This window comes from Fusarium phalaenopsidis (assembly GCF_050370095.1).
Source record: "Fusarium phalaenopsidis strain FUZ10S chromosome Unknown contig_32304, whole genome shotgun sequence".
In the NCBI taxonomy this organism is placed as follows: Eukaryota; Fungi; Ascomycota; class Sordariomycetes; order Hypocreales; family Nectriaceae; genus Fusarium; species Fusarium phalaenopsidis.
In genome coordinates this window covers 974,969-1,002,027 of record NW_028145404.1, presented here as the reverse complement: position 1 = coordinate 1,002,027, position 27,059 = coordinate 974,969, and the positions used below count along the sequence as shown (strand labels likewise).

The window sequence follows — 27,059 nt, the reverse complement described above, 5'->3', positions numbered from 1 at the left end:
TCCGTAACAAGAGCCGCGGTATGCCACATACGATCGTAAGTTGGATGGCAGAAACGGAACAGCCGCTTCCCTTTCTACGAGGTTGAGGCATCTCGATAGGGGATGACTCGCTTAAGAATGGCAATATCACGAATAGAAAGGATAGTCAAAGACAAGAGTAGTCATTCCATAGTCATGGCATAACAAAGTAAGAAGAACGTTACTCGTAATCTATCCGCTACCATGCTCTACCCATCCGCCCACCCTATTGTACAAGTCCCAATTCCTCTTTTGTAACTCATTTATCACCAGCGTCTGCCAGCATCTGAGCAATCGCCGGCTGAAACGCCGCAGCCTTTTTGAAATCTCCCAACCTCACACGCATGTGATCAAACGCCATGAGCACCTCGCCAGCTTCGCCCGCGTCTTCCCTCTTGAGAGAGTCAGACTTGACGTAACGCTGCGAGAAATGTGTGAGTAATGTCCGCCGGGCCTTCATCTTGTGCGCGACACTAAGTGCCTCTCCCATAGTCGAATGCTTCTTCTTCTTAGCGTGGGACAGCATGTCGTCGTCAAAGGTACACTCGTGGACGAGGAGGTGAGCTCCTTCGCATTCCCGCGCAAAGTCATCTGATGGACGACAGTCGCCCGAGTAGGCGATGCGAAGACCAGATGTGAGCTCAATCTCTGTAGCAAATGACAGCCAGCAGTGAGGCACGGCGACACGGGTGATGGATCGAAGGCCAAAACTATCGTCCTTAACTTCTCGGCGTCCCGTGTTGAACTTATCAGACTGGGAACAGCTAGGGAAGTGTAGGCGGTGGAAGCCAATGTCTTCGACCTGGGAGACTTCCTCGAGGAGGCCGCGATATCTTGATATACACGAGATGGCCAGCTTTGCGTTGCTGTCTTCCAAAGTGTGCTCATACCAGGCCTTGATGAAACTGGGGACTCCAAGGTGATGGTCGGCGTGGAGGTGGCTGATAACGATGCACTTCATGTCTCGCAGAATATTTCCAGTCTCCTCGTCTCCAAACAACCGGCGGATCTGACCAAGGGTGCCTTCACCGCAGTCGAGAAGGTAGTTTCCAATACCAGGAACGCGGATGAGGGTTGCAGAGACGTTGCGGTACTTTCCAGGGATCGAAGAACCAGTGCCAAGAGGGATGATCTCGGCATCACGGTTGGGAATGTCCTTCTCCTCTTCCTCGATTCGTCGTAGGAACTCGGGATCAGAGGTCTCTTCCTGCGCCTTGCGTGCCAGATCCATAATCTCGTCACTGACAGACTGCGCTGCCTCGGCGAGGTTGGGAAAAGGGGCAACCGTTCCAGTATCGAAGCGAAGGCGAGGCATGAGCGACATCTTGCTGCCAATGCGGCCATGTTCGACTTTCAGCCCAGGAGGTATGTCCCCCTTGACCGTGTTGTCGTATTTGAGCAGACTGAATCTCTCAGGGTCGATCCGCCGTAGCTTGGTCTGGAGCTCGCTAGGTCCAGCCAGGGCAATCATGTTGGGGCATGTATCCTGAGCACAAAAGACGTGCTTCATATTGGGGTGCTCTTGGATGAACTGATGGATTCTGGCATCATTAGCCAAGCCAGGGCCCAAGATCCAGTAGAGAGTAACGACGTTGGCCATCAGCTCAGTGTTGGACCATTCTGGTCGCTCAAAGAAGGAGTCCAGAAAGTCGCGGGATTCTATGTCAGCAACGATGAAGCCGTTTCCGAGTTGCATCTCGCCCAAGACCATGTCAGGGGTCACAGTCATGCCATCTTTTCCAGTGACACTCTGACCCTGGGTCAGATGCTTAAAGTCGGAGACAGCGACACCAAGTTCCTTTGCTCTTGCTGGGTTGAACTTGCCACGGCGGTCGTGACACTTGACGAGATAGCACATGGACGTTTGGCTGTATATTGTAGGCGGGAGCGGTCGATGTGTGACATTGATGAGGTCCGCTTTGCGATCGATAAGGCCTTCGTGCTCGGGGAAAACCCAGACAGTCTCGTCGGGGTTGCCAAGTTCTGTGCCATCGCCTGGCCTTGGACCCTTGTATAAGCTCACGTCGCCCCCTTTGCGGACAAAGACCGTATCTGTGGGTTTGACTTGGCTCAACTGCGCAGGGACCAAGACGCCATTGCCTTTGAGGTGGCCATTGAACATGGTCTTCTCGACAAGAGTGGCAGCATATTCGGGGTCGGAGAGCTTTGCCAATTCTTTAAACTGTGCTGAGGAGGGGCTCAGATCTCCAACGATAGAACTCGATCGACGTCGTTTCTGCGGGCTACTAGAGCGCTCTCTTTGAACTGGAATGTTCCACACACGGATTGCGTCGTCCTGCCAGTCGGGTTCGAGATCCTCGATAGTCTTGGCCCTACGATCAGTCCTGTGCTCGTATGTAACCACAGAGACGGGCTGTCGTAGAATCACAGGTCGGCAGGCGGCCAAGCTGTGGCACAAGTTCTCACCACCGTGTATACCAATGGCCTCGAAAACTCCTGGTTTGACCGTCTTCTTTCCCTTTTTCTGCCTCTCCTCGTTTAGAATGGCCGTCTGTTCCCTGCTTGCCTCCAGTGTTCCGCCAACGGTGAGGATATAGCCAAAGAGACCTCCGACCTGGTCCCAAGACACACTGCCGCTGAGAAAGACATGCTCTGTGCTTCCCATGCCGAGTCTCCGACTGTTGAAGGCGCGCTGGGTGCCCTCAGAGGGTCGGCCGAAGACGTAGGCGCGCCTCTCATTGTGGACGAAGAGGCACGTGCCGGGAGTGTCCAAGGTGGGGACGGCCGCGATCTCGATAGAAGTCGCCATTGGAATATTGGCAGAGTATAGCCCAACTTTTGGAATTGGAGATGGAGGATTTGTCGAGGTCGCTAGGGGCCTGGTTTCAGGCAACCACGGTTTTCGAAAGGCTCGAGACTTGACTTTGGGAATCGGTGTTGTCGATTTCTGTCTGTAAAAGAATGAGGATGAAGGTGGGGGAAGAAGATATAGACGACGGTTAATAGATCCTTGAAATTGACACCCAAGACGCTGAGAACCCCATCTTTGCATGGAAATAGTGCGAGGGGAGAGTTAGGAATGCGGCGTAAGACGAAGCCACAATTGCTCTGACATGGCCGGTGAAGTCTTGGTAGTAGCTCTAGTTCCAGGCGGGCAACTTTTTTGCGAGGACGCGGCCGAATGAGTCTTTTGCCGCGTCTGCGCTAACAAGCGCCTCGCGACGTCACATGCGCTAAACCCTGGTCCCTGACACGTGCCTCTGCGGCTAAGAGATGGGGTCTATCATTATCTTCCTCTAAGTTACCTACCCTGAACAAACTCAGTTGTCGAATGTGTATCTCTGCTTTCTGGTCAACAAGTTCTCGATTTCGATTATTTTATGATGATCTAGGACGATTTTTTATTGGGTAGGTAGTTTATCGGCATTGTTATGGCGCCATCATACCTAAAGAGCGACTGGGAACGAGTCAGCCTTGGACAGCGACGCTCAGCGCGGGTTAAAAATGCAGTGAAGGCCGGGCGTTTTACCGTGCAATTCGCAACGATAACGGCGCCTCGACAAGAGGAAACTAGCAGTGATTTCAACGTAGTAATATTGCTATGACATGGCGTAGAATTATGGAAGCACACTGAATTGATTAATATCTGGCCATGAATATTCTTACTTGCTATCGAACTAACTCATGATGAGCGTCTGCGACATCGGATACAACCGTCCGATCAATAGCCATATCCAATTGCCGAGACTTGCTTTATCAGGCATTACCAACGAATCGATGCCGCCATCAATCACGAATCGTCGACCCTCTCTTCTCCACAACCAATCCTGATACCGTACCTAGCTAGGTAGGATTAAACGCCCGTTTCAATGTTCTCCTCCGTAGCTCGTCGACGTACCCTTAAACCTCTCACCCCGCCAATACCCCTCATTATCCGCTCCTTCACTACATCACCACTTTTCACAATGGCGGACCAGGTTAAGCGCAATCCTCACCCGGATTTCAAGGGCGTCGAGGCTTCTCGTCCAGAGTGGAACACCGAGTCAAAGTTTCGTTACACAAAGACTGTCAACCCAGATTGGAAGTTTGGCGATGGCGCAAACAAGCTTCAAGAGGGCGACGCGGGGAAGAAGCACGTCGCGATAGACCCCCATGAGGAGGGTCGCAACCCTGGCTTCAACTACAAGTTTCTCATCTCTGCCATCACTCCACGACCTATTGCGTTTGTGAGCACGCGCTCTGCCGACGGATCCTCGACCAACCTGGCGCCTTTTAGCTACTTCAACATGGTCAACCACGATCCCCCGCTGTTTGTCGTGGGTATCGCTTCCGGCCTGGGAAACGCCAAGGATACGCTACGCAATGTGTCTGAGTCGGGAGAATGTGTCATCAACATCATCTCAGAGCCCTTTGTCGAGGCTGCCAACTCGGCCAGCGCAAACGCCCCCTATGGCGTATCTGAGTGGGATATTTCTGGCCTTACTCCTGTGTACGATTGTGAGACGGTCAAATGCGCTCGTGTTGGTGAGGCTGTCGTCAGTATCGAGGCCAAGCTCGACACTCTCAAGGAGTACGACAGCCGCGCTCGTCCAGGCAACAAGTCTGGTACCATCGCCATCTTTGAAGGAACGAGGTTCTGGGTTAGGGAGGATGCCATCAACGAGGAGAAGAACCTCGTCGATCCCCAGGTGTTGAGGCCGATTAGCCGTCTGGGCGGTATCACGTATGGAAGGACCACAGAGGTCATGGAGATTCCTAGAGTCGACTTCGAGAAGGATGTCGGTGGGTTAGAGGGTGCTGAGAAGCTCAAGAAGCAAAATTCGCAATAGACTAGAGTTTTTATATATGGCTGATGACTGATAGAATAGAGCTAGACGGATTCGCGACCCATCTCATGGAACCATTTCAGTGTGCAACACAGCTCTCGATTCAGTATCAAACCTCCAGTTCCTCTCCTGGAACGGACTCAAAGGATATCTCAGGAACCAAAACCGCCTCAGACACAAGACAAAAGCGTACATATCAGAACAAATATCAGGTCATGCAAATCATGAAGCCAAAACCGAACCTATACCGCGAACCAAACCTCATACAAGCCTATACCGAACCACATGCAACAACACATTCTTGTACACGATGCAACGCCGGAGAATGAACAATTCAAAAGAAAAAGCTCTGCCCGGGCTTGGAAATGACAAACTCGCAACCCAGCTGCGCCTCCTTTTCGTGCTCCAAGAGCTGCTCCAGGATTTGGTCGCCCACGTTGGGCCCATCATTTAACCGGTCCTTGACGTGGATGATGACAACCTTGAGCCCCTCGAGTTGTCTCATAGGTGCAGAAGTGAACGACTCGAGTTCCCTGAGGGTCAGCTCAGCTGTTGGAGTAGCTAGGTGCGGCGTCGGAGGTGTCTCGGGACCAGGATACACGAGATCGACCGATGAAGCCTTGATGGTCTTTGGCGAGACGGGGTCCTCTGGAGAGAGATTGGCCAGCGAGGGATTTCGGCGAGGGACTTCCTCGGTGAGACTACCTACACGCTTGCGCTTCTTGGTGTTGAGGAGTCGGTTACTACGAGCCTCAGCGACTTGAGAGGCCAGCGCACGCAGTTCCTGGATAACGTAGACAGGCTTGAGATGGCCGAATAGACGGTCATCGCACTGCGAATCGTCATAGCTGCACTCGATGAATATCGCACGTAGGGAGCCCGAGTCGATCTTTGGTGCGGCTTCGTTCCAGACCTGGAAGTTCCGGGGACTCAGTGACAGGGAGTCAGGTTCGACGTCGCCAAAGATGAGAACTTCGCGGTGGGTTTTTTGGTCCTGGATAAAGTATGCGCTTGAGTCGTAGACGCATATCCGCTCCTGCTCGGTCTGAGGAGATCCGGGACCGAATGTGGCTTGGCTGAGCAGACTCGAGGTTCGCTGGGGAGGTACTGGGTGGCTGTAGAGGTCGCGTCGTAGGGGTATAGACATGGAAGCATCATGGCTGCCGAATCGCGTCGAGGCGCTCGAAGCTGAGCCCCTATGGTTGTGCTTCTCGATGCAGTGGCCGTGGCTCACGCTCCAGATTTTGACCTGAAGCCCGTCGGCGACCTCCACATACCCCCTGCCTTCGCCATCACCAAGAGCAGGACTTCCTCCCTCAACCAATCGCATAAAGGTCACCATTCCAGCGCCATTGTTCTCATCACTGAGATTAGGCCAGATGACATGGTTAAAGATGTGCGTCTTGAAAGCCTGGATGGTGCTGGGTAGACCGGCTAGCTTCTTGGGTCGGGTGCCTGGTAAGCCGGCCGTGTTGATGACGAAGCCAGCGATGTGATCGAGATGAGGGTGAGTGATGAGATATGTATCGACAAGCGACTGAGTGATGTGAGCGGCATTGGCTAGGATGGATGTATGAGGAAGCTCGATGCCGGAGAAGGGGCCTGAGGTGAGTTTGAAGGGGGCAGAGGGGGCTGGTGAGGGCGTCGCAGCCTCAATGAGGTTGCATATCGATGAAAGATGAACACCGGCATCGACGGCGACGACGGACCCGCGATGCCAGTTTTGAGCGACGGAGCGGACCAAGAATGAAGTGACATTGGACTCGAGAGGTCCGCCTCCAGAACCCTATGATCTGAGGTTAGTAAATGTTGTCATAGCTCATGTTGTGAGGCTGAGATGAAGGTGAATTGTCTCGTAGGCAATTCTTGAAACGTGCATATGGCACAGCCGATACGGCTGAGAGACCAGGAGTGAAGGCCCGTTGAATCACATGTGATTCCTCCATGCGTCTGCCTGCATCTGGCTTCCATCGCATCGCGGCAACGTCTTTGTATACTGCAAGCGACGAGACCCATGATATCATGGGTCAAAACAACAACGGCGGTATGAGGAACGGAGCGCGAACAAACACCAATAAAAATACGTACCAGCACAATGACCTGCAGGGCAGGTTCCATCTGATCCTCTCCCATGACGAACACAAGCAAAGAGAGTTGACGGATGACGGTTTGAGAGATGGTCGATCCGACGGTTGGATAGCACAAGGCGGACAGTAACCAAGGTAAGGGCAAGGTTCCCCCGTGGGTTGGTTATCGACCCACTAAAAGTGCCCCGAGCGCCCTAGCAAGCACCTTCTGTAAGGTACCGTCGTAGACCTACCTACAGCACCTGCCGCACGGGCTCTGCAGTTATGGAGAGTCCCCGACCGCCTTAGCAGAGGACCCCGACACGGACCGCCCACTTGGAGGGTGCCTCCACTTTCTCGGATCCGGAATTTCAGGCCTTGGCCGATCTGCAACCGACGCCGCAACGCCAATGAGAGAACGGTTCAAGCCTTTACTCCCCAAGTTGAAGGAGGAAGGGACACACCGTGCACAACGGCTTGTAAATATTCTCCGATCCTCCGGGGGGTTGGTTGTCGAGTAATGAGATGGCTGAAAAATCCCGTGACGCGACGCGTGAGGGAACAGCTGCGGCTGCTCAGCAATAATAGGAGTGATAATCGCCGGGCAATACCTAGCGCTGAAGCCCACTGCGGGTACAGGAAAAAAGGATAATGCTGAATGAAGCTGTCGTCGCTCGCTTCGCTTGCACCGAGGCGACACGCCGAGGATAAGGTAGTCCTGAGAGCCAAGGAGTAAAAAAGGTCGGTTTTGCGTTTGGTGCGGAATCGAGAGGTGGATATTGAGACGGGAGTGCCGATGCCGCCAGATGGTTGATTGATGGGAGATTGACAAGATGTTCAAGAGAAATGAAAGGATTGGAGAAAGAAGGAATACTCAAACTCTAAAAGATGTTTGAAGGATGATTCAAAAAGTCCATGGGCTTGAAGCAAAAGCAACGGGAAGGTCTTCAACGTCCCCCGGGAACACAGCTTCTTTTGAACTAGGTCCAGCCCTTCAAGCAAGCTATGCTATTCGACTACCTTGACCCTCGCACTTCGCCGATGCAGCATCCAGCCAGCAGGGGCGCTTTCTCTGGGCACTTTGGGATGTCAAGCTACAGCTACAGCTCACACCGGCCGGCCTTGGATGGGCTCTCTTCTCAGCCTCCCCCATTGCCACCGCCCTCTCCAACAAAGCTCTTGTTCAGCCCTCTTGTCCAACACCAAAAAGTCAAAGCCTCAAAGCAGACAGACCGTCAGAAAACGATGTCATCAACAGCAGCTGCCCCCAAAAAGCCCACAAGACAAAGCTCCCGGCTCAGCTCCCAGGCCGCAGAGCTGTCCTAGCGTGGACCTCATCCATCCCCCGGCCCCCCCATCTAGCGCCCCCCGGGTGTGAGACCCCCTCCGCCCACTTCGGCGTTCCCGTGCCATGCACCAAAGATCTTCTCCCTTTGGGCCATTCTCCCATTCCTCAAGAGGAGGTCCCCTGTCGAACAACTGTCAAGCCATACGTATCACGGGCTCGGGAGTTGTGTGAGATCCACTTCTTTTCCCATGGGCATGGGCTTGAGCTTCCGCTTTCCCAGAGCTTGGGCCCGCCGGCCGCAGTCCGTCTGGTTGCACGTCCGTCCTGTGCTATCGATCACCCTGGCGAGATCCTCTCTCGTCCCGTCTTTGACAACGTATCGATCGATTCCGTAAGAGCACATGAGGAGAGAGGGGAGTCCAAGTGGAAAATCCCTCGGAAGAATCCGAGATCTGTGTCCTTGCCCTTGGTTGGCACGGCCTGAGTGGCTTGAGTCCTAGCTACCACGTCTGTGTCACAGTCACCAGATTATTTTCAGACACAAGGAGTTATTAGATCACGACTTTACCAAAGGATTCTATTTGTAAGTTTATTTGTTCACGTTAAAACAAAGATAGAGAGAGAATTCCTTTGACCCTGAGTTCACCCTCTGATACCCAAGGGTCAGTAACAGGGTCAGCAACTTGGTCAACTCGCTTGCTTTGTCAAGTCCTCACACAGCGTCACCTATTGCATTGCTTATCGAGAGTCCACCCTTCAACTAGGACTGACCTTGATTATCTATGACTAAAGAGGAAGGTATACCTCCGTCAGGACTCCAAACTCCGTGCTGAGCCAAGTCTAATGCATCCATCTATGCTATGCATCTATCCATGTCCTATTAACAAAGAAACTAACCAACAGAAACAGAAACCTCCATCTTGGAGGGGGTATCGAAAGAGGAAACAAAGAGGAAACACGTTGGCTAACCAAGAGACGCCATGTACGCCATGCCGTTGCCCGTTGCCTATGCAGGACCCCTCCCCCTCATAACTCATGATCAAAGCGTCTTTGTCGAACGGCTTCTCCTGCCTGCAGGAGAGAAGCCTTCGAGTCATTCCCCACTTTCTGATGATGCCCATCACTTGATAGGAAACCCGTCGTCACTGCTAACTTTGCAGTTCTCTAGGCAGCCGAACGTCTAGGGCCTTGTCTTGGACTCCTCCTCAGACGTGCGCCCTGACCTTGACGCTCGCTGCTCTTGGACGCTACTGATCCCCTCTGTCGCTTGCGCCGCGGGTTGCTGCCGAACAGACTATCTTCGTCATCCTCGAGATCGCTGGCTCGTCGCTTCCGTGATCCGGTATTGACCTCTGGGCTCTGGGGCTCAAGCTTAGGCTGAGGTTGGTCTACATCAGGGAGGGCGAGTGTAAGTGAGTCCAGCTGCATCGGGGTCGGTACCCGAGGCGGTGGCATTTCCATAGGGGTTGACTCCTCTGGCTGTGTCTGCGGCATCGAGCTTGACTTCTCTAACGGCGACAGCCCCTTAAAGTTCAAATCTCCAGACGAGACCATTTGCATATAGTCGTACACATCCGGCTCTTTCGATTGCTCTGGCGGAATAAAGTCTGACTCGCCTGTCTGCTCTGTCAGTTGCATCAAGTTTGGATTCAGCTGCATGAGGTCTTGCTCCCTCTGTTGCATCGAATACCCATCTAGCTGCATTAAGCTCAGGTCCTCCTCGCCCGGCTGGACGTATTGCTCAAAGTTTGGAGCAACTGGTGTCGGCGTCTTGATTGGTGACTGCAACGGGCTATGGAGCGACCCCTTGAACACATCCTCCTGCACATGTTCCACAAGCTCTGAGTCTTGGGGCAGATCTTTTGGAGTGACCCATGTGAAGCCCTTCTCGTATGGGCTCCCAGTCTTGCGGCGCTTTGCGCCGGCGCGTTTTCTCGCCCTGATCTCTCTGCACCTTCGGGCGTAGACCCTCAGGTCACCCATGTGGACGTCGAGGGTGTTCCTATCCTCCTCGGCTCTGGCTCTGTTGCGCTTGTCCCGACAGGTTTGGCGGGCGGTGACTTGGTTATCCAGATGATGCTTGACCAGGGTGTAAGTGAGCGAGTCTTGATGATCACGGGGGATCTCAGGGAGGCCTGACAGGTTGCCCTGTATCGACATCCATGGAAGAAAGGCTCTGTTGACAATGGCCCTGTCGGTATCGCGGTTGATCGCCATGAGGTTCTTTTGCTCTTTGGGAAGGTGTCGATCGTCTGGGAATAGCTTTCTCTTGCGCCAGAACTCGTACGGGTCTACGCACTGCTCGAAGCACCACAGGTGCATGCAGCCCGCAACCTTGAAGGGGTCCTTCCGCCCATCAGACGTGCGTTCATGGTACTCGTCAAAGACCACGCGGAGAAAGCCAGGCCGAATGATCTTGGAGTCCACGGGACACTGGGCGTATCGACACCTTCGGTCACACTCCTGCTGCCGAGAGTTGGCCTGAGCGGGAGGCTGCTGGACAAAGATGTTGACGTCCCGAGGGCAGTGTTCCAGGTAGTGACGCAACTCTGCGGCGCTGAGTTCCAGGTGGTCAACCCATTGACCCAAGGGCGTGTATTCGAAATGGGGACCACCGCCATCTCTCTTCTTCCAGTTTTCCACGAGGGGTAGGGGATCTGTGTAGACAAAGGCTGGGTCGCAAGTAATGTCCCCCTTTAGCTTGAGCGCCCTGTTGTTCTGAACCTTTCCACCAGCCCAGCGAACAGGCGCAGTTCCGTCTTCCCGGCTGGGTACATCGGAGGAAGAATCTCTCCTCTTGCGCTTCTTGATGTATCCTGTCTCCGGGCCTTGAGCTAGTTGCTGATTCGTAGGCTGATTGAGGAACGGGGCGAAACCGCTGAGGAAAGGTTGTTGTGTTCCGAAACGTCCTCCATCTTCTCCTTTCCAGTAACCGCGAATAGGCTGAGTAGGTACACTACGATATGCTTTTTGCATATCATCGACGGATAAGTGGACTTGAGTAGGGGTAAGCTGCAATTGTCCTTGATAGTTGGTGCTTTCAAACCAGGCGTCCATAGGAGTATACGACGGCCCATTACGCCCTGCTAGTCCAAAATCGGGGTAGATGTTGTTGGGTTGATAGGGTCTTGGCTGAATATTGGGGATCTGAAGAACCCGGGGGTTGATGGGATTATCGAAGTTGTTGAGACCATAGTTGAGACCTCCAGGACCGAATCCTGCGACGCCCCCAGGTCCTATGCCAACGTCAATCCTGTCGCCAACGCCCTGCGGTGCCTGCAGGAAGCCATGAGCTGGAGGCTGTTGTGGAAGAGGCGCATTGCCTGGCACCCTCTGAAGTCCAACGTCGGTGACGGGTCTGTTTAACGTAGGTAGAGGGTCAAAATCTATGGTGTCTAGTTGTAAACCGTCAACGTTGACGTTAGCCAGATATTCTGATTGGGCCGCAGCCATGGTACCGTCCATATAGGGACCCGGGTTGTAGAGAGGATCCATGTTATCTCCGAGGCTCGTGATCACAATGCTGTTGAAATCTTGAGGGTTGAACGATTGCGGCGCGGAAAACCTGTCATAGGTCTGACAAAATCGTAGTTGAATGGATATATAGTGGGTATAATGAACGAAATGGACATTGATCAAGGATGAACCGTGAATATTAATACTGAGGCCGAGGACAACACGAGAACATGAGCCTGAATCTATGAACATTGTCTTCCTTTGAACCTTTGTTTCCAAGAATCCCTTAAAACACGAAGCAAAGAAACGCAGACCGTGTTCAGGATATACTGAACAAGGACTGAATCTTGGAAGGTGTCGCACCTCTTTGTCTTCGCAGACCCGAACATCCAAGGGCGAGTGGGTGGTCAAGGTCATTGCACCATGTTCTTATTTTCGGAAGCAGATTAAAATCTGTGGCTTGTTAGCACCAAGAAAGATGAAAGCCAGCACGATGCCAAAGAAAGTGGGAAGAAAGCGCTTCGATCAGGAGAGCTGTGCACGTTTTTCGACAGAAAGTTCCGAACAGGTCTGTGTTATGCGTGTCTCATCATAGAAGCAGGGAGGGAAGGGCAGCGGAGGTGTAAAAGTCAAGGCTTACCATATAATAGCAGTTTCATGAGCCAGGTCCGAGATGGACCTGGCGTAGTAGTTGGCCTGTCATGGTGAGTTGAAGTATCACGTTCGAGCAAGTAGACGCGAAAAGTCTGCATGCTCAAAGCCCAATTGTGCCTGTCCGAGTGGCGGATGAAAATTCATCATCTCGTCAGAGAACGAAGGAATTGGGCCAGAGAATGCAGCTTTTCAAGGCCATAATTGATGGCCCATTGAAGGAGGCTGCATTGGAAGTGCATGAAGAGAAGAGTTGAAAATCAGTCGCGACGTTTGAACACAATTCAGGTACGAGTGGGGCCGTGAGTCGGAAGAGGAGCTTCAATATTCCGAGCCCACCGAGAGAACACGGAGGCTGGGAACAAGTGGAGGGGTTTTGATAACTTTTGATTTCCCTCGTGATATTGGATGTCATTAAAGCTTTGAAACCTGTAGAAGGGATGATCTGAGACCGATAAATTGCTTCATTGCCTTGTTTGTCTTCAGTGGCAAAGAGCTCTGCAAAACGATTTCCCAATTGGGTCGATGGCTAATGGAGAGCTCGCCGATGACTTGTCCAAAATCGTGTGATGGGTTCCGTGCCGCAATATCCCTGCAAACACGAGTTTCGAGGGAGGATATTCTTGGAAACAATCCAGATAACCCGTATCCTTCTCATGGGACCGTATTTCGGATTGCGATAGACCTCATGCTAGGGAGTAGACGTTAGTTTGAATGAAGCCAAGAGTGGGCGAGCTCCCTAGATGCCTCAAGGGGTCAGCACCTTGCAACCTCTCAGGGACTTTTAGTGGAGCTAGTGGAGGATGGAGGGGCACTACAAGGGAGTTTGAGTTGCTGGGCGGTCTCAGGAAGGTGCCGTCGGATGTCGTTCGCTCCTTCTCTGCTCAGTGACTTGTCACCCAATGGAACCTTCGCAGGTACGAAGGGCGGCGGCTAATCCAGCCCAGCCCAACCAAGGCAGGGGCTCCCCGCCTTGGTCCAACGGCGGACGTGTTGGCCCTGCTAGCCCTGCTGGGCGCTCCTGCCGCCAAAACCAAACCAGAACCTGAAAAGCAAGCGAACGGCCTGGCCTAACCTCAAAGACTTGGTTGCCATACCTTACGTCACGAGACCTTTTGCTGGTTCCTCCAGCTTGTGAGCCGTGGTTGTCCCTAATCCACAAACCTCAACTTCCAGAGGCTGCATCGCCAACCTCCCACCATGGCCGAACTCAATCCAGAGCTCCAAGAGAAGCTTGAGGAGCTGGACCGCGAGCTCGAGGTTCGTTGGCGCCCCCGGCACTTCCGCATCCACCACCATGATCCCCTCTACCTCATGCGCTCCTCTACATCATGAGACGTGGCTAGAGTAGGAGATGCTCACATCGCTTGCTTGGGATACTTGATAGAACTTGACTGACTTTACGTGTTTGATAGGAGGGAGATATTACACAGAAGGGGTGAGCTCCTCCATATGCACCCCGCGATCGCGTGTGCAGTGACCGCTAACCATATCCTCAGCTACCAGAAGCGACGAACCCAACTATTCTCCAAGTTCCTTGGCTCTCCTCCACCTCAAGTCGCTGCTTTGAGCGACTCTCAACCTGGCCTCCGCATACACTCCCCTGACGACTCGGCGCATCCCTCGAGCGATGGCCACCGAGCTGCTGCTTTCGCCGCCCTCGGCAGCGGCAGCGGTCCCATCCCCGACAGTCCAGATTCTCCCATGTATCGACCGTCATCAGCCTATGGACCACCTTCACGCGCTTCGAACCCCCCCGAGCCGCCGCCCACCTCTCTCCTGCGACCAGGGGGCTCGATGGCTGGAGGCTCGACCGGCGCTCATCGCGACTCTCTCTTCTTCTCCCCCTCGCATACCGAACCCCAAACCCGAAGCGGAACTATGATGTCGGGCGACTATGCTTTCAGACCCGAGCAGCAAGGCACATATGTCGATCCGCAGCAGCAGCAATTCCAGCAACGGCAGCAGCAGTACCAACAGCAACAGCAACAGCAACAGCAGCCTTATGATGGCAGAACGACGACACTACTCGACTCTCAAGGCTATTTTTCAGACTTTGCAGGGCAGCAGCACTATGAACAGGGTCAAACAGTCGAGTATGGGGGACCTCAGCAACGATATTCTTCGAGCGATGCTTTCTCTCCCACAGCCGCGATGGCCCCTCCGATGTTGACAGCGAACGATCTACCACCCCCGGAAGTCCTCGAGTACCAACTGCCTTTAGAACCACGAGAAGTGCCGTTCGCGATTCAAGACCCCCACGATGAATCCACACCCATGTCCAAGTTTGACAACATCGCAGCTGTTCTGAGGCACAGGGGCCGGACAATAGCCAAGAAGCCGGCTTACTGGGTGCTGGACAGCAAAGGCAAGGAGATTGCTTCGATTACGTGGGACAAATTGGCAGCCAGAGCCGAGAAGGTGGCTCAAGTCATCCGAGACAAGAGCTCACTATACCGTGGTGACCGAGTTGCTCTGGTGTACCGAGATTCAGAAGTCATTGATTTTGCGATTGCGCTCTTGGGATGCTTTATCGCAGGTGTGGTGGCTGTCCCCATCAATGATTTGGAGGACTACCAACGTTTGAACACCATCCTTACCTCGACACAAGCGCATCTTGCCCTGACTACCGACAACAACCTCAAGACCTTCCAGCGAGACATTACCACGCAAAAGTTGACCTGGCCAAAGGGTGTCGAATGGTGGAAGACGAATGACTTTGGCAGTTATCACCCCAAGAAGAAGGATGATATCCCTCCTTTGGTCGTGCCAGACCTGGCCTATATCGAGTTTTCGCGAGCGCCTACAGGAGATCTTAGAGGTGTTGTCCTGAGCCACCGAACAATCATGCATCAGATGGCCTGTTTGAGTGCCATCATTTCTACCATTCCCAGCAATGGACCTGGAGATACCTTCAACCCGTCATTGAGAGACAAGAACGGCCGGCTGATTGGTGGCGGCGCCAGTAGTGAGATTCTAGTCTCCTATCTGGATCCTCGTCAAGGAATTGGCATGATTCTCAGCGTTTTGCTTACCGTGTACGGTGGCCACACCACTGTTTGGTTTGACAACAAGGCCGTTGACGTCCCTGGCCTTTACGCCCACCTCCTTACTAAATACAAGTCGACCATCATGATTGCAGACTATCCGGGTCTGAAACGAGCTGCTTACAACTACCAAGAGCAGCCCATGGTGACTCGAAACTTCAAAAAGGGAATGGAGCCCAACTTTCAAATGATCAAGCTCTGCTTGATTGATACATTGACGGTGGACAGTGGGTTCCACGAAGTGCTGGCAGATCGCTGGCTGAGACCACTGAGGAACCCTCGGGCTCGTGAGGTTGTGGCACCGATGCTTTGTCTGCCGGAACACGGCGGCATGGTAGTTAGTGTTCGTGACTGGCTCGGAGGAGAAGAGCGCATGGGGTGCCCCTTGAAGCTCGATCTTGGGTCTGACACAGACTCAGAAGAGGGTGGAGAGAAGGAAGAGTCAGAAAAGCCAGCACCCTCAAACGGCTTTGGAAGTCTTCTGGGTGGTGGCGGTACTACGACTACAGAAGAGGGGGCTAAGAATGAGCTCGGCGAGGTTCTGTTGGATCGTGAGGCGCTCAAGACCAACGAAGTTGTGGTTGTGGCCATTGGCGATGAAGCTCGCAAGAGAGCAGGTGACGACCCAGGATTGGTGCGGGTTGGTGCTTTTGGATACCCGATTCCGGATGCCACTCTCTCTGTGGTTGATCCAGAGTCAGGACTGCTGGCATCTCCTCACTCTGTGGGCGAGATCTGGGTTGATTCACCCTCTTTGTCCGGCGGCTTCTGGGCGCAGCCCAAGAACACGGAGCTGATTTTCCATGCTCGCCCCTACAGATTCGATCCCGGCGATCCTACACCCCAACCTGTCGAGCCCGAATTTCTCAGAACCGGCTTGCTGGGCACCGTCATCGAAGGAAAAATCTTTGTCCTAGGCTTATACGAGGACCGCATTCGGCAAAAGGTTGAGTGGGTTGAGCATGGGCACGAAATAGCCGAGTACCGGTATTTCTTTGTTCAGCACATTGTCGTGAGCATCGTCAAGAATGTTCCCAAGATTTACGACTGTTCAGCCTTTGACGTCTTTGTCAACGATGAACATCTGCCGGTCGTCGTCCTTGAGTCAGCGGCAGCCTCAACAGCGCCTTTGACATCTGGCGGCCCTCCTCGGCAGCCAGATACTGCACTGCTGGAGTCGCTGGCTGAGAGATGTATGGAGGTTCTTGTTACGGAGCACCATCTCAGGGTGTACTGCGTTATGATCACAGCGCCAAATACGTTACCCAGAGTTGTCAAGAATGGACGGCGAGAAATCGGTAACATGCTCTGTCGCCGAGACTTCGATCTCGGCAACCTTCCATGCGTGCACGTCAAGTTTGGCGTAGAGCATGCTGTACTCAATCTACCCATTGGTGTAGACCCCATGGGAGGCATCTGGTCGCCCCTGGCTTCGGATTCGCGTGCTGAGTTCTTGTTGCCAGCTGATAAGCAATACTCGGGTGTTGATCGACGAGAGGTGGTCATGGATGACCGGACATCAACCCCCCTGAACAACTTCTCATGCATCTCTGACCTCATTCAATGGCGCGTTGCCCGTCAACCAGAAGAACTCGCCTACTGCACGATCGACGGCAGGGGCCGCGAAGGAAAGGGTGTGACATGGAAGAAGTTTGACACTAAGGTGGCATCTGTTGCCATGTACCTGAAGAACAAGGTCAAGGTGCGGCCAGGCGACCACATGATTCTCATGTACACGCACTCGGAGGAATTTGTCTTCGCCGTTCACGCCTGCATATGTCTGGGCGCGATCGTCATCCCCATCGCGCCTCTCGATGAAGGCCGACTCAACGAAGACATCCCTGCTTTCCTGCACATCGTGGCCGACTACAAAGTCAAGGCTGTGCTTGTAAACGCAGAGGTGGACCACTTGATCAAGATGAAGCCTGTGGCAAGCCATATCAAGCAATCCGCCCAGGTTCTGAAGATCTCGATGCCCAGCGTCTTCAACACTACTAAGCCGCCAAAACAGAGCAATGGCTTGAGAGAGTTGAGACTCACGATAGACCCTGCCTGGATTCGACCTGGATATCCAGTTATCGTGTGGACGTACTGGACTCCTGACCAACGACGCATCGCGGTTCAACTTGGACACGATACCATCATGGGCATGTGCAAGGTCCAGAAGGAAACCTGCCAAATGACAAGCACGAGGCCAGTCCTTGGATGTGTCCGAAGTACAACTGGGCTGGGTTTCATCCACACATGTCTCATGGGCATCTACATTGGCACACCAACCTACCTCCTGTCGCCTATCGAGTTCGCTACCAATCCCATGTCCCTCTTTGTTACCCTGTCAAGGTACAAGATCAAGGACACGTACGCGACACCGCAGATGCTTGACCACGCTATGAACTCTATGCATGCCAAGGGATTCACCCTGCATGAGCTCAAGAACATGATGATCACATCTGAGGGTAGACCAAGAGTTGATGTATTCCAGAAGGTCAACCATCACTTTTCTGGGGCTGGATTGGACCCAACCGCCATCAACACTGTTTACTCGCATGTCCTCAACCCCATGATTGCATCAAGATCTTACATGTGTATCGAACCGATCGAGCTCTGGCTAGACACGCAGGCCCTGCGACGTGGTCTGGTTATCCCTGTTGACCCAGAGGCGGACCCCAGGGCCTTGTTGGTTCAAGACAGCGGAATGGTTCCCGTCTCGACCCAGATTGCCATCATCAATCCTGAGAGCCGACTGCACTGTCTTGACGGCGAGTATGGCGAGATCTGGGTCGACTCTGAGGCCTGTGTCAAGTCATTCTATGGTTCCAAGGATGCCTTTGATGCCGAGCGGTTTGACGGACGAGCCGTTGATGGAGATCCGAGCATCCAGTACATTCGAACAGGAGATTTGGGTTTCCTTCACAACGTCAGTCGACCGATTGGCCCCAACGGAGCCCTCGTGGAAATGCAGGTGTTATTTGTTCTCGGAAACATTGGAGAGACATTCGAGATCAACGGATTGAGCCACTTCCCTATGGATATCGAGAACTCTGTGGAGCGGTGTCACAGAAACATCGTGACCAACGGCTGGTAAGTCCGACTCACTCATACAAAATTGATTGTACTAATAAAGATATAGTGCTGTCTTCCAAGCTGGTGGCTTGATTGTGGTCCTCGTCGAGGTCAGCCGCAAGCCCTACTTGGCATCTCTCGTCCCGGTCATTGTCAACGCTATCCTCAATGAACACCAGATCATTGTCGATATCGTAGCTTTCGTCAACAAGGGAGACTTTCCCAAGTCGCGTCTCGGAGAGAAGCAGCGAGGCAAGATCTTGGGCGGCTGGGTCAGTCGAAAGCTTCGCACCCTGGCTCAGTTCTCCATCCGTGATATGGACGCGGCTGAAGCTGGAGGTGTTGTTGACGGGATGGACCAGGCCAGAGTCTCCATGGTCAGTGTCCGAAGCGGAGGAAATCCTGCCCCTGGCTCTTCCAGTCTGAGGAATGCCGAGCAGGCTCCGCAGATCCCCGAACAGGAGGAATTCGAGCACCCACCTCCTCGTCCGTCATATGTTCCTTCACACAGCAACATCACAGAGACATCAGATGACCACGGGACACCAACGACCTACAAGGACTCGCACGTATACCCTGAGGTGGTACCACAAGCCCCGGTGTCTCAACCTCCAGCTCAGCTCAGCCTTTCTCCCCAGGCAGAACAAGCCTTTGACGCGCCCGATTTCTCACACTACGGTGCCACTGAACCTGAGCAAGGTCCTCTACCAGCGCCAGGAACAAAGCCTGAAGTGCCACCTGGAGTAGGTCAAGCGCCACCCCAGATCCGACTACCAGGTGTAGATGGGCGAGAAGACATCAACTTTTGGGGGCAACCAAACAGGGACTCTAACGACGAGGCGGACTGGACGGCGGACGCCATCATGCACATGAACCTTGCTGGCGGCATGAACCCCCGATGAATATAACGGCTATGGAACGACGGTAGGGGCATGCCACGATGGCGGAGTTGGGGCTGGGAACATCTAGACGTGTACATGCCGGATCCATCTGTACTTTGATAGCTTTGAGACGTGTTGGATGTGGTGATGGGGCACGGCTGCTACATGTCTAGTTACATTGTTTTGAAGACTATTTCTCCTTTTTTGAGGTGTAAGACGAAAAGAATTGAAGAACTATGTTACTACCACCAACCCTTCCCATCTAATACGCATGAAGGATGAATCAAGGAAGGGCTGTGAAATGGTCTGAAAAGAAAAGGACATGGAGGACTGTAAGCCGGAATGAGCCGAGTCATCCGCAACTGCCATGCACGTTCATCAACCAAAACACCAAGAAAACATCATCAACAATAGGCAAAATGAAAATAGGCAAAAAGAGTAAAAAAGAAAATGAACCAATCGACGTGGGCCTGATTCGAACAGACGCCTCCGAAGAGAATAGATTTCTAGTCTATCGCATTAGACCACTCTGCCACCACGCCTTGTGATTGGATGATGAGGCAGTTGGATATATCGGTTTCTGAATGCTTGTGTGGAGAGGATGCCAATAGTTGATGACCATGATACAATTCTCAACGACAGAATAACGCCGTGAAACACCGAGAGACAAACCCTTTGGTGAGATGACACTTGTCCATTTCCATGATCAGATGAATGCTCTACCTTTTTCGTCTTCGTCCTCCTCATCTTCTCGCTCCGTGGACAATAAGCGCGCCAATCTATTCAGCCCCTGATTTGGAATCGACGACAGCCAAGGAGCCAAGTTCCAGGATCTCTTCAAAGAGTACAAGACGGCGGACAAGCTCAACTGGTCATCTTCAGCAACCTCCTCTGAATGCCAACGGCAACAAACACGTATCAACGGGAAAGAGACGGCAGTCTTGCATCTTGAAAACATCCAAGTGGCCTCTCGGATTATACATGTTTATTAGGAGAATTCCTTTCATCACTACCTCTTCCTCCTCTTTCTTTCCATGTCAGCGAGGGCTTGCTTCACGATGCCCTCGGCCTCGGCGATGACGTCGCCGCCACGCCGCCAAGTGTACAAGGCAACTCCTAGCCCGTCTAACTGTTCGTGTGCCCTCGCCAATCTCCTCCTCCATAACTCTAGTTTCTTGTTGACCGCTTGAGGTCCCAGGGTGGGAGAGCCTCCGGTCGGAGTGTTGCCGTCAGACCGGCTGCCAGATCTGGCAGTGCCAAAGGATGGCGGTCCGTTTGTCGGCGGGGGTAGAGGTTCGTAATCTACATCTAGGTTTGTTGTAGTCTGAGTACGGCGTGGTGGAGGGCGAGGACCCGGCTCCGTGATGTTGGAGGGGGTAGCACGCCGTCTTGGGGGAGGTGGAGGGGGACGATCAGCATCGTACGCAGGTCTATTGCGCGGTTGTGCCGGGATCTTAAAACTGCCACTGTTGCTGCTGCCCATGCTCTGCTGGGAAGAGTTCTGGATCTGTGACAGTGGGTGTGGTGCCGTGGGCTCTCTGACTTGCACAATGGGCTTCCTAGGCGGAGGAGGCGGAGGTTGCTCCTCAGAGTTCTGTCGAGAGAGCCCAAGTCCAGCGACTCCCTTATTCAACTCAGTGATGGACTTGGCGCTTCTAAGGGCCGCAGGCTTCGCTGGTCTAGGCGGTGGAGGCTTACGTCCACTAAGAAGATCGGTTGTGCTGGCAGTCTTGGGGGCGCTCGAGTTCCGAATCTGAGCGAGAGCGGCAGAGCGGTCTACCGTCGTCTCCCCAGGTTCATCAGAAAAGTCGATCAGAGTTCCCATGGTTGGACCCGCGGATGGCCTCCTTTCTCGGAATGCGCCTGGTACTAGGTTCTGAGATGAAGCATTTCGCGAACCATCGTATGCGCTTGGAGTCCTTGATCGATTAGGATCAAAGCCAGGGTCAAAGAAGGGCGTCTCTTCTGGTGTTGTCACATCTCGGATGAAGACCGCGAGAATACGCCCAGGGTTATTCAGAGCAAGCTCTGTGTAAACCTCCAAATCAGCCTCTCCGCTGTCACCCACGAGGATGAAGCTTCTCTCAGGAAAGTCCCTGAGCAGCCGAGTTAGAGTCGACCTCTTTCGTTCAGCCACTGGCTCAAAGATGCCCTGTAGCATGCCACTGTACTGCTTCAAGTGAAGTGACCCCGGCGGCAGCCCGTGGAGCTTAAAGAAGCTAGCCAGGACTGGGAACAACTGCCATGGACTGTTTGAGCAGTAATGAATGCTGACTCCAAGCTGGTACATGCGATTATACCATTCTCTCACTCCCTCGACCGAAAGCTCTGACAAGTCACGCACAAATGTGTTGCGAAAGATCTCTTTGGCACCCCCTGAGATGTTGGACTTCTTGACGGTGTCGTCAATGTCACTGATCAGACTGACTCCATAAGGCTCGATGAGCTTGATCTCCTGAGTAGCCGATAGATCCTCGCTAGCCAGAACCCGAACATGTGTTGGTACAAAGTCTAGTGCAGCGCGGATGATGAAATGACCTGCATCGTTGGTCATGACAGTTCTTGACTGGGACTTGGTGTCGTTGTAAAAGAAGAGAGTGATGGGGAGAGCAACAGACGGGTTCGTCATGAAGGGCGCTATTCGCGCCATGAGATTTGCATTGGCAAGTGCCAAATCAGCCTCGCTCATCTCAGTCGTGGATGTTGAGAAGGTCCTGGCTGGCATTGTTGGACTTGAAGGAGCCGAGTCTGGAGACTGGTTCCCACTCTTTGATCGAGGAAAGTAGAAGCTGTCCGTCTCTGGGTCGCTGTTCTCCTGGGGTCTCTCACTGTAGCCTCCACGGTAGGCTACACGCTTCTCTTGCTGTCCTAGTCGTTCAATGCGCCGCGCCTCATGCTCAATCTTTTCCCGCTCCCGCTGCTCCTCGTGCATTTGATGAGTTCGGGCAGGTCCGGTGTTGAGATTGTAAGGCTGATCAGCTCTCGGAGCTGGTATACCGCTGAGCTGCCGTGCCAGGCCGATCAATATTCGATTCCTCCGTGTCATCGGTCCCGTATGAGGAGAGTAGATCCAGCCTCGGACATCGACGTCGACGATGGCATTCTCATCCTCGTTCCTCTCCCATTCTTGCCTCCAGAAGTTCTCGTCTCTGATACTTCCATGGGCAGCTTCTGATTGATGCATCGCTGTCTCACCCCAGTCCCTCTTTGTATGTCGTTTCGCGTATGAAGGGAAAAGGACCATCTGATCGTCGCCCTGAACTGTAATGGCGACATCGGGGAAGGCGCCTGGAATGTGTATCCGGCCGTGGTTCTCGTATGTCCCGTCCAGACCTCGCGCCCTAGTCTGGGCATATGATTCCTTGATCTCGGTGACCGCTGCCTGGCCGCTCCTGTACAAATTGCCCGCCATGGCGGCCAGCCGTTTCCTTCGGTATCCTCTCTCCCGATCCGGGCTGGTGGCCCGGTCCGAGCCGTAGCCCGTCATACTCCCTCCGATAGGAGGCATTCTGCGTGCCACGAGACCCTTGTGCCGGGTCCTGGCATGCTTGACCGGTCGATGTGCTTGCTGACCCAGCCACAGGCGTCTACCCTGCCTTGCGACGATGTCTACGATTCGGGATTTGTCGGCGCGCCGGCGCTGGCGCTCAACTATATAACGGTAGACCCGCGACTGAAAGTTGTGCTTCAGGTATGGAAGGGTATTGAGGTGGAAGTTGAGTAGTCGCTCGCGATATCGCTCTCGGACGGCACGTGGGAATAGGAAGCGCAGGAGGCTCTGCTTGTGGCGCGGATGAGGGCGATAGGGGCCGAAGAACCTGAATGGAGCCACCTTGTCGACTAGTCCTCCCGAGACGGGGAATCCGATTTATAGGCGAGGATGTGCGTCTCTGGACGGCGAGCTCACGATGACGGTCCGGCTGACAGTGGGAGAAGACGAGCTTGGTGGATGCGACGGGCGATGGGCTCGTCGCAGGCGGGCGCGTCTTCTGACGGGGGCGTTTTCAGCCTGACACGACGGTCAAAGATGACTGGTGCACATGATTCGAGTCTGCCCGGCGGGTTTTAGAGGTCTTGAAGATAGCAATGTTGGACTCAGCAGGATTACGAGCTCGTGACCTCCAGCTGCCTGGAATGTTTGAGGGGAGAGCTAGGCGGACAGCACCAGCCGAGGTGGGCGTTGGACCTTACGTCATCAAACTTGAACTTGCATATTCTCCTCCAAGAGCAAGGCATAATAATAACAATAATAATAGACGTAAAGAAAAGAAAATACTTGCTCCTTTTATTCTTATTTAGATGAATTTTATTTAAAGTTATGTATAATATTAGAGAGGAATTAGATCTTCATTATCGTTGTATTATACTCCGTAGTCTTTCGTTTATTTCTCAAACCCCGTGCGCAGGTACCTAACCTACAACTGCACATGATGAGAGGTTTCAACATCTTACACCCTCTACCATTGGCCATGTTTATTTATATCGCATCTCATAGGTCGCATAGTTTCCTTTGTATTGCGGACTGTGTGCTTCTTGTCTCATTATAGCATGGTTCCCGTGCGCCTTTCTTGCCGTGTTATCCAGGAGCATTCACAGGAAATGCGACAGAGAGAATTCCACTCAACTCTCATTTGTTCCTCACGGAAATGTGGCGAAACGGTTATTCTTACTTGTCTCTTGTTCCTTCTTGGCAATCATGTTCAAGACTCTCCCCAAATGATCGAGCGAATGGCCCTGGGACGTGGTCCTATGCCTTTCCAAGGCACTCTGAGCGTCATTGCCCGGGCTCATATCTCGGGTTTCCAGACTTTTCGGTTTATGTTTGTGCGCTGATAGACTCCGAATGCCTTTTACGGCGTGATTTTCCGCGTGGCAAAAATGGATGAAGTGGACGCCAGCACTCCGGTTAACTCTTCATCGAGGCGGATGAAGAAAATAATAAGACACCGAAGACGGAAAGCAAAATACAGGCCAACTCCTCTCAAAGACCTCGACTTTATAATACAATTACTCATAAAACTTACTCTTGAACTCCTCAATATTGTTTTCTAATTTTACTTCCTCTTTATAGCTGCCCTTAGAGGATATGCATTTATTAACTTGCCAGAATGTGTTCCGGAGCAGTCACCTGGGCAATGTGTGGTGGGAGAGGCTGAAAAGTTATACTAATCTTTTTATACACGGTTATTCCCAAAGGTGATAGGCTCCCTGGGTTTCTTACACTTTCTTCATTTTACCCTTGAATATGATGTGGTGTGAATGATGTGGCTCGGGACTCAATGGCAGAACTTCATTTTGAAGACTAATTGATGGAAGTATGAGAGCTTGAAGGACCGGGACCTTCTGTGAAACATGTATTTGCCCCGGCTCTTCCAAGGTTAGAGTGGTTAATCGAAGTCTACGATGACCCGAGGTACTTGGGCTGTAAGTCCTAGCTAATAATGGAGTTGTTCCTGGGGCAAGGTCCTTGTGCCTCATGACGAAATGGTAAATTATGGCTTCAGACTCGATTGCTGTTGTGACAACATCCAGGTGAAAAACAGGAGGGGTTAGGAAAAGTGTCTTCGGCTCGATGCGCGACCCCATCGAGATACCCCTTGGATTCACTCCATCCATCATGGTCAACCACACTGGATGCGTTTGACCTTTACGAGTAGCATTAAAAGTTCGAGATGCAAAGTATTTGGGAGCGAGTTAGCCGCCAGCCTGGCTTACCTCCTCAGCGTCAAGATGGCGAGAGGTCCCCGTGGGCAGGTGCTCGAGGCACTACGTGCCCTGAGTGCTGCCTCAAAGCTGTTTTGGAGATGTCAATTGTCTCTCTGAACTCTTTTGGTAGCCACTGGGGTTAAGCAGTGTCAGAGAAATATGCCGTGTGACGAAAAGGTCAAGTCCTGGATGGGAGGGGGGTTTCTAAAAGCCGGCACGGAAAAGGCTCTCGGCATTGATGAATAGGGAGTGGTAAGCAAATGGAGGAAAAGGAAGAAATTGATCGTAGAGAAAATTAGCTCAAAGGATAGAAAGAGAAGCGGAACTGGGTAGGACGTTTGTGATATTGTTGCAGAACTCTGGGCATGTCTCAGAGGTGCGTTGTTCCTTGGTACATTACCTACTGACTTAGATGGCAGAATGGATGGCTTCTCGCTGTCAAAGGTAGAAGAAGAAATGGCACTAAAAAGTTGAACATCCCTTTATGCAAAGTATTCATGGGACCTTCAAGACAATGTTGTTCACCACTCCCCCAGATACCTCCTGACGTAGGTCTTTATTCCGCATTTGATTTATGTGCCAAAGCCATGCGGCAAGAGGAACTCATTAAAATCTTTGACAAACCAGAAAATAACCAGCCTGCTCTAAATCGGTGAACCAGCGATGGGATATGGTGCTATGCATTCCTCATTCACGATCGAAGACAGATGAAGAGAGCACTGTCCAGATTTGTCAGGAGAGACTTTGTAACATTGCTCACATATTGTGAGTCCATGCTATCTTGGTAGCCATGCGAGAAAGTGACAGAGGTTCTGAGAGAGGCGGGGGGAGAAATACATGACGGCCCTGTCTGCTAGGACTTTGAACTACAACTTTCATTTCGATGGCTGCGAGTATCGGGGGAGTGGCTATGATCATTCAACTCTGTGAATTACGTCTTGTCAATGCAAGATGCCGTGTCTGAACGAGCTGTATGTAGACGCATCGCATTGTGGTGCCAGCCCTGTTGTGCCGTGCCTTGTTTTCAATCACTCTTGGCTGATGCCCTCGACGCTGGGTTCAAACCAGTACTTATTCCTGTATTCGATAATTTGACGCAAACTCATCACGATACCAAGTCCAACAGCGACGATCACGTACCCCATGTGTTGCTTGTCTTATTGACAACCCATCGGATGCGTTCCACACCACTCCCTCTCCAGCTCGCCCCCTTTCCCGTTTGTCTCTCAACAACGCCGCCGCATCTATCCCGTCTCTGTCAAAGACGGTCAAAGATGCGTATCGCCTGCAGTTTCCGCTTTCTAAATCGCTCACACCATCTGCTCAAATCTCGGTTTCTTCCGCAAAGAGTCCACACTGCAGGCATCTCTTGGCCCTTCATCACACCTTCCTGGTTCGAATCGCTCCACCTGCGTGTTTTCCTTGGCATGTCGTCGGTGGATGCTGACAGCTGCTTGGTGGAACTGTCATGTTGATGTAAGGAGAGCTGAGGTTTCCGCCACTTCTAGACCTGTCATCGTCTTTGACGCGAGACTGACGAACATATTGATAATCCACAGCTTCTACCGGCTTGTCCGACACCGCCCACACGCCTTAGATCTCGGATGTCTCTGATGTCCCAAACCCCGAGACATGGAGACTCTCTTTCGTCAGGGTGGTGATCCCCCGGCTGCCAAGGGAGCCATCACATGGTACTGCAAAGCCACCGCCGAATACTCTTCAAAGTACACAAGGATGAAGTCGAAACAAGCAAACGAAACAGAGTTGGATCTTCACATTCCTTGCCCATCTTGAAAACGAATGTCACGGTGGAGTGGCAACCTTGAATGCATCGTAATGGTGGAGTGGACTGGGCTTGATGCGTTCAGCCCGGCGCTTAAATGGAAACAAGGATCTGAACGGGGGGGACATAACAGTCAAACGCTTGGAACTGACAAGAAAGCATATTAGTTTGTAGACTTGTAAAACAGTTCGTGCTAGCAACTGCATAATCGCAAGACTAAAAGGCTAAGGCATACAAGCTTCCACGCCACGGTTCCTTCGATCAAGAACCTCGAAGCAGCCTGAGAAAAAAGAAGGTCTCAAACACAAGTCAA

The 27,059-nt window shown here is 52.6% G+C and overlaps 6 protein-coding genes and 1 non-coding gene across 7 annotated transcripts; 2 read left to right on the top strand and 5 right to left on the bottom strand.

The window, feature by feature from the left end:
• Positions 1 to 277: 277 nt before the first annotated feature.
• Positions 278 to 2,788, bottom strand: LRP88_09625 (tRNase Z; the record flags this gene model as incomplete). The annotated part of the gene is made up of 1 exon (XM_083246108.1): positions 278 to 2,788. One exon carries the CDS (start codon positions 2,786 to 2,788, stop codon positions 278 to 280), a length of 2,511 nt encoding a protein of 836 aa, XP_083097221.1.
• Positions 2,789 to 3,944: 1,156 nt separating this feature from the next.
• Positions 3,945 to 4,808, top strand: LRP88_09624 (flavin reductase family protein; the record flags this gene model as incomplete). The annotated part of the gene is made up of 1 exon (XM_083246107.1): positions 3,945 to 4,808. The coding sequence occupies one exon, from the start codon at positions 3,945 to 3,947 to the stop codon at positions 4,806 to 4,808; it is 864 nt and encodes a 287-aa protein (XP_083097220.1).
• A 331-nt stretch (positions 4,809 to 5,139) lies between these two features.
• Positions 5,140 to 6,880, bottom strand: LRP88_09623 (3',5'-cyclic-nucleotide phosphodiesterase PDE1; the record flags this gene model as incomplete). The annotated part of the gene is made up of 2 exons (XM_083246106.1): positions 5,140 to 6,591; positions 6,878 to 6,880. The coding sequence occupies 2 exons, from the start codon at positions 6,878 to 6,880 to the stop codon at positions 5,140 to 5,142; spliced, it is 1,455 nt and encodes a 484-aa protein (XP_083097219.1).
• Positions 6,881 to 9,323: 2,443 nt separating this feature from the next.
• LRP88_09622 (uncharacterized protein) lies at positions 9,324 to 11,654 on the bottom strand (the record flags this gene model as incomplete). The annotated part of the gene is made up of 1 exon (XM_083246105.1): positions 9,324 to 11,654. One exon carries the CDS (start codon positions 11,652 to 11,654, stop codon positions 9,324 to 9,326), a length of 2,331 nt encoding a protein of 776 aa, XP_083097218.1.
• Positions 11,655 to 13,466: 1,812 nt separating this feature from the next.
• LRP88_09621 (uncharacterized protein) lies at positions 13,467 to 19,278 on the top strand (the record flags this gene model as incomplete). Its single annotated transcript, XM_083246104.1, has 4 exons — positions 13,467 to 13,526; positions 13,682 to 13,704; positions 13,766 to 18,394; positions 18,444 to 19,278. 4 exons carry the CDS (start codon positions 13,467 to 13,469, stop codon positions 19,276 to 19,278), a joined length of 5,547 nt encoding a protein of 1,848 aa, XP_083097217.1.
• A 439-nt stretch (positions 19,279 to 19,717) lies between these two features.
• Positions 19,718 to 19,799, bottom strand: LRP88_09620. Its single transcript has one exon. It is a non-coding gene; the product is annotated as a tRNA-Ser (tRNA).
• A 467-nt stretch (positions 19,800 to 20,266) lies between these two features.
• LRP88_09619 (phosphatidate phosphatase App1 family protein) lies at positions 20,267 to 22,765 on the bottom strand (the record flags this gene model as incomplete). The annotated part of the gene is made up of 1 exon (XM_083246103.1): positions 20,267 to 22,765. The coding sequence occupies one exon, from the start codon at positions 22,763 to 22,765 to the stop codon at positions 20,267 to 20,269; it is 2,499 nt and encodes an 832-aa protein (XP_083097216.1).
• Between the last annotated feature and the right edge of the window lie 4,294 nt (positions 22,766 to 27,059).